The sequence below is a fragment of the Dryas octopetala genome, chromosome 2 (assembly GCF_963921425.1).
Source record: "Dryas octopetala chromosome 2, drDryOcto1.1, whole genome shotgun sequence".
NCBI classification, from domain to species: domain Eukaryota; kingdom Viridiplantae; phylum Streptophyta; class Magnoliopsida; order Rosales; family Rosaceae; genus Dryas; species Dryas octopetala.
Window position 1 is genome coordinate 21,270,627 of NC_141367.1, and position 6,864 is coordinate 21,277,490.

A 6,864-nucleotide genomic window follows, 5' to 3' on the forward strand; every position below is an offset into this window, starting at 1 on the left:
ATTGGACACTACAAATTAAAAAAAAAAACCTAAAAAAGAAAAAAGAAATACCCTTCCAGTAAAGTAATGACACATCAGGTGAGATACAAATGTGGAAAAAAAATGTGGGACAACTAACATTATTAGTGCCAAAAATAGTTTTCTATTATTAAATTTTTATATGAGTGACCACTGACCAGCTACATTGCGACATCGCCTATTAAATTTTTCCCTTTTATAAAATACATGTTTTTTAAGAATGAATTTTCAATTTTAGCCCGTCTAAAAAGTAAAAAGTAGATGTAAATATGTAAAGCAGACAGACAGGGCATTACCCGCCCCGTGGAACAAAGTTTGTTCCTTTTCAGTTTCGAAAACAGAATCTTTTGTTTGTTTCCCACCATTCCCGTATTTGTAAGTACCTCTCGCGTACCCTTTTTTTTTTTTTTTAAGTAAATTATCGAAAACAAACACTCTCTCTCTCTCCTCTCAAAGCCGTACATTAGCTAACCCCGCGCATCTCTCTCTCTCTCTCTCTCTCTCTCTCTCTCTAAATCTATCATTCGCCTTGTTCTGTCTTCTGGGCTTGTTCGGTTGCCTGTTCTGGTTTTTGGTTAATCCTCTTCGAAATCTCATGCCTAAAGCAAAAACCAAAACGAACCCATAAGCCCCAAACTGCCCAACACCCCCCAAAAATGTCGCCTTTTCCTATTTCTGTTAAATCTTATTCACCTTCTTCTTCTTTTTCTGTACTTTGATGGCCCATCAATCACTTTCTCTTTCTGGGTCTTATTCCATGCCTTTTCCTTTGAATCCCAAAAGCTCGTACCACCTCCGCCCATTCCTTGCCTTTTCCTCTCACTATTCTTCCATTTCATAGGGTTCAAAGTCAACCTTTTCGTCTCTCTATAATTTATTATTATTGTTTTTGGGGTTTATGGGGATTTTGCATGCGTGATTCTGGTGGTACTTCTCCGTGGGTTTGACTGATTGCACCTGGATGGTTTGTATTTTCGACTTTTGTTGAATTTTATATCTTTTGCCATTCTGGGTCGTCTTTTGGTCATATACTCTTGTGGGAATTGTGGTCGTTTTCTTAGAGTTTACTTTCATGCTTTCGTGTTTTTAATATAGAGAAAACAAAGGAAGGTGGTTGGTGATGAGGTACTTGAGGTTTTGAAGTTGTTTAATTTATTTTTATTTCTTTTGGAAGATAAAATAAAGGAAAGTTGCTATTGATTTTTCGTATTGGTGGATATTAACAAAATTGGTTTTTGGGTTATGAGGTCAACATTGGAGGCAATTGGGGTGTTGTGATTGGGTTTCATTTACATCAGATTTTTGTCATCTTCTGTCTTATTTCATATTGTTTTTCCTTCTCATTTAAGAAAAGCTTTGTTGGTGAATTAGATTGTTAACCAAAGAAGGCTTTGCAATTTCTCTGTTTTGATCTTTTATCTTTGTTGGGTTTTATGTAAATTTGGCAAAGATGATGATGACGACAAAAAATTCGAGATCATTGTTGATCATGTTATTTTAAGCCAACAATTTAACGGATTGTTTCTGGGTTTAGCTTGTTTTCATTTATTTTTGTTGTTTCCATTACTCTTTGTTGGTTGGAATTTTCTTTTTCGGTTGTTCTGCATTGATTGTCAGTAATGGATTCGAGGTCAAGTGAGAACCTTGAAGGTAAGATGGATCACCAGGGAGACGGTGTGAATAAAAAGCTTAAGGGTACAGGAAGTTTTAGTAACAAAGAGATGATCTTTAGAGCAGATAAAATTGATTTGAAAAACTTAGATATACAGCTTGAGAAGCATTTGAGCAGGGTTTGGTCCAAAACCGTTGAGGAAAAAGGGCCTAAAGAAGAGTGGGAGATTGATTTATCTAAATTGGATATAAGATATGTTGTAGCTCAAGGGACCTATGGTACTGTATACAGGGGTACTTATGATGACCAAGATGTTGCAGGTAATCATAATCCCTTTTCCACTGTAAATTTGATGTTGATTTACGTATTGTGTTTAGTGTAGTTCCATAATGGAATCATGTAATATTTGGTATTAGATATATTCACCTGTCATCTTGTTCTGACTTTATTGGAATTAGAATGAATTGTCAATTTGTTTAATACATCTTCTGTAGTTCTATGCTGAATACTTTGCAATTAATCTCATTTGAGTTCCTTTATAATGTTGAAGTGGAATTTCTTAATGCATATGTGGGGAAAATCTTGAAAATAGAAGTTAAAAAGAAAAAAAAAACGGAAAGCTTGTGGAGCCAGGATTCCTGTGAACTGATAATGGATATTTATATTGGGTTATTCAATAAAAGGTGTGGGGAGGGAGTGGGAGAGCTTATTTTGGGTGGAAAAAAAGAATTTCATAATTATGGGATAATTTAGAGTAGTATGAGAACTTAGCTTATAGTTCTAAAACTCTGCAAATTAGTTTGTTTATGAACTATTGATATTGGGCTGCTTGCTGCATTAGTTTGGATAATGTTATCAGGAATCCAGTGAAATTTGGATAGTTTTTCATGGTGGTTTGCATGCATTAAGATTGAAGCTTTGTTGATTAATTAGATTGATTGCAATTCTTTGCAGTGGTGGCATAGTAGTGTTTTGACACTTTGTTTGTATTTATATCAAATTCTCATTGCAATCTCATGCTGAATGTTATAGTGAAGCTGTTGGACTGGGGGGAGGATGGTTATGCCACAGTTGCTGAAACTGCTGCTCTGCGGGCATCATTTCAAAAAGAAGTTGCTGTTTGGCATAAGCTTGACCATCCTAATGTTACAAAGGTACAAACCCATTTTCTTTGACCTTTTAGTTTATAGCAATCTCCATGATTATTAATGTAAAAATTGACAGCTGTGGAGTGATTATCATTTCCATCTTGTGAAATTGGTGATATTTAATTTTTGATTGGTGAAATTAGCACTCATTTTACTTACTGATTCGGTAAAATAGTAGTAATTCAGTTCCTCAATGTGGTACTTTGTTTAGGATAATCTTTTGAGTTGTAATGATTCTCCCTTCCCCATTTTTAATCACAGTTCATCGGAGCTTCAATGGGAACTTCAGATCTTAAGATCCCTTCAAAAAGTTCTTCAAGTGATGGTCTAACTTCTCATCCTGCCAGGGCGTGTTGTGTTGTTGTGGAGTTTCTCGCTGGTGGGACACTAAAACAATTCTTGATAAGAAACAGGAAAAAGAAACTTGCCCTTAAGGTTGTGATCCAACTCGCTCTGGATCTCTCTAGAGGGTGAGTTTGATTTTTCTATACATTCCTTGGCTATAAATTCTTTTAGTAAAATTCTTATTGATCTGGGTTTTTTACCTTTCCCCTTGCAGTCTTAGCTATCTGCATTCTAAGAAAATCGTACACCGTGATGTCAAAACAGAAAATATGTTGCTTGATCCTCAGAAAAACCTAAAAATAGCTGATTTTGGTGTTGCTCGTGTTGAAGCTCAGAATCCAAGGGACATGACTGGCGAAACTGGCACCCTTGGATACATGGCCCCAGAGGTATTCATGCCTAGTTAAACCTTTATATGTTTTTGTGTAGCTATAGAATATTTTTTCAAATTATAAAGCAACTCTTAGTGGTGCTCCATGAGCTTGAAAGAAAGAACAAAGAGAAAGGGGATTAACCTTCCTAAATTTCAAATTTCATCAATTAACACCTTAATTATAAATGGACCTTTTAGTTAGTTTTGCATTTTTATAAAGATAGAAATGGCTCGTGACCTTCACGTGTAAACAAGCTACGCATGTACCCTTCATGTGTAAACAAGCTAAGCATGTACCCTTCACGCGAGAAAGCCTAAACCACATGCCTAGACCACCTTAACATTTTTTCTAAAGTGACCAAAATGCCATATGCCTGCTGTGAACATGTAGAAGCTAAACTTCTTTCTACCGCAACAAAAATGGTGTTAAGGAAAGCTCTTAAAGGGTTTCTCAACATCCATGTTGAAACTTGAAACAAGCCTAACATTCGTATTAGGATTCCTCATTGTTGGATAACATGATTCAGATACAGTAGCTGAAGTCACTGGCAGAACTAAGGTGACAAGAATAGCTGGCATTTGAGATGATGAATACAGTATTACAAAGCCACCCTTCTCTTGCTTCTGCCCAACAAAACTAACACTTATAACTCAAATTGGAGGCAAGTTTGCAAGTGAAGGCAACGAAAACTTGGACCCAAAAAATCAGGCACAAAGTGAATGTAATTCAATGAGGTCAAGTCCGAGTCTTATAGTCATATTGATTACACTAGCAGCACCACTAAGAGCATTTGGGAATAAAGCCTTGTACTATTTTGTTTTATCCATGCTATTGAGAATTGGCTTGATCGATTACGACGAGTCGAGCGTTAGAGGAAAGAGAAATAAGTGAAGGCGAGAGGGTTTAGTTTAATAATTGTGGGTTGCACGGTTGTACTCATGGATCATGTTATCGAGGTCTTTGTCGGCTGTGACGATGGTTAAGGAGTTCATGTTCTTGTTGGGAACTGATACTTGGAGCATGAAGGGCCAACAGTAGAGAAGGGTTTTAGAGAGCTGGGTATAGAGGTTAGAGAGGGATGTGTGGCAGTCGACCACAATGATAAGGGTGTTGCCACCAGTGTAGAACAGCGACTTGTCATGTTGGTGGGGGATGATGTGGCTGTCAGAATTGCACATGAGGCGGAGCCTTGTGGTGGTAGGTTGGAGCCTTGGAGGAGAGGCTCGTCGCATGAGTTGTGTGAGAGCTTTCCTTAATTCCATTTTTGTTGTTCCCATAAAGAAACTTGTTTCCTATCTAAAACACATTTATAGGTATTCAATTCTGAAAAATTGCTGATGTGGTGTAGGCTTTCTTGTGGGAAGCACACATGCAATTCCCATCCATTTTAATGTGCGATTTTGACAATAGGGACTGTATCAAAAAAATGCATAATTTAGGGTGTTAATTGACGGAATTAGAAGTTTGGGAAGAACATTGGAACTAGCCCTAAAGTTCTGGGGTTGGTTTGGTCTAGGACACTGGTAATGTGTTCCTCTTTGAAGAGGTAAACTATCATTTGTGCTGCTACCTTGTTACAAATACAAATACCTACATAAAAGAATGAATCAATTTTATCTACATTATTGTGCTTGAATGAATGGCAATGAACAAAAAAACCTCTCTTATTCTCCTCTCTGTACATCTCTTGCTGCATGTCTGCTCACACAACATTCAGTGAGGTAATTGATGTGATAGCATGTGAGGTTTTCAGTAGTAAGTCATCAAGCTGACAAGGTATTTATGTAGGTTCTGGATGGTAAGCCTTATAATAGAAGATGCGATGTCTACAGCTTTGGCATATGCTTATGGGAAGTTTATTGCTGCGATATGCCTTACCCAGATCTTAGCTTTGCTGATGTATCATCTGCAGTTGTTCGACAGGTCAGTTTATTCAATGAATAGATATATCTCTTTATATTATAGTTCTGCAGTCTCAGGTTATCAGTTTTAGGTTGATGTTTAAATTGGAAATGTTGGGACTTACATCATGCCTTATAATCGTATTTAATTAGTGGGTTCAGACAGGACTTTGTGATGGTTTCCTTCTCACGTACCATTCCATTGAGAGAGAATTTTTGTTCATCATATGACATGGTTTCACTTTTGCATGTGAAGGATCTTTCTTAGGAATTCAAGAATAAACGTTTGGTTATGTTTAGGTTATGATTGTGTTATTCACACTACTCTATCTAAAAGCATGGACCCTTGCCTTCAGATGCTATTCAAATTAAAACTGTTACATTGTGATATTTTCAAAGAAAATAAACTGAATTCATTTTTTGTTTTTCCAATCAATGTAGCTTTAGCGTCAAAATAGAAATCCTTCCATCCAAATGGATATAACTATGTTGTAAACAGGTCTCCCAGCTTGAAATATCTACTTTCATAGGATTTCTTACTGTTCATTCAATGAGCAACGTTTATTTAAATCTTTCATTTCTCTGATTACAATGACAAAAAAAAAAATCTGAAATAGCCAAAGAAAACTGCTTAAATTTTCTCCCAGTTGGTTGGGTCTAAGATGAAGGCTTAGGTGAGTTACTAATGTCTTAATGAATGAACTTTTGTGGTTGTCTTTGTGAAGATTGAAGTTCGTATATCCCGTTTGAAAGATTTGACATGTAATATTCATGGGTGTTTCATTGTACTTACTGCATGGTTTATTTAACAGAACTTACGACCAGAAATCCCCAGATGCTGTCCAAGTTCTTTAGCAAATATCATGCGCAAGTGCTGGGATGCAAATGCAAGTAAACGTCCTGAAATGGATGAGGTGGTGAAAATGTTGGAAGCAATAGATACAAGCAAAGGAGGTGGGATGGTACCTGGAGACAAAAATCCGGGATGTTTCTGTTTTACCCCTGTTCGCGGTCCCTGAAATTTTTATTCTTAATTTGTACCCAATGCCGAAGAAAATTGATCGGCTCTTTTCTTTTGCCAGAAAGATGAACAAAAGAACAGAAAAAAAAAGATGGTTTTTTTTTTTTTTTGGATGTGCTTCCAGTTGCAGATTTGCCCTTAGTGCTGCAAACTCTTTTCTTTAGTGAATGAACAAAGAAAGGTTTTATGAACTTTACATCAAACTGTGTTCCAGCTTGTATTTGTGATGTGGGTCTCTAGATGCAAGGGCCGAACATATACAAGGAACTAAGAGGGGGCATGGCCCCTACAAACTTCTGAAAAAAAAAAAAAATTGAATATGCATTATAGAGAATACAAATGTGTTGAGCGTATGTGTCACTTGTAAAATATTTTTGCCTTCTCTCTACTCTTCTCATAACATTATAGAGATTCTATAAATTGGGATCTCTAACCATTTAAATGC

At 36.5% G+C, this 6,864-nt stretch overlaps 1 protein-coding gene across 1 annotated transcript; it reads left to right on the top strand.

Moving 5' to 3' along the window:
- The first annotated feature begins 477 nt into the window (after nt 1-477).
- On the top strand, nt 478-6,525 carry LOC147294035 (Protein kinase superfamily protein). Its single transcript, XM_086231669.1, has 6 exons — nt 478-1,950; nt 2,663-2,784; nt 3,040-3,248; nt 3,338-3,512; nt 5,286-5,420; nt 6,211-6,525. The coding sequence occupies exons 1-6, from the start codon at nt 1,638-1,640 to the stop codon at nt 6,415-6,417; spliced, it is 1,161 nt and encodes a 386-aa protein (XP_086087795.1). The 5' UTR covers nt 478-1,637; the 3' UTR covers nt 6,418-6,525.
- The last annotated feature ends 339 nt before the right edge of the window (nt 6,526-6,864 follow it).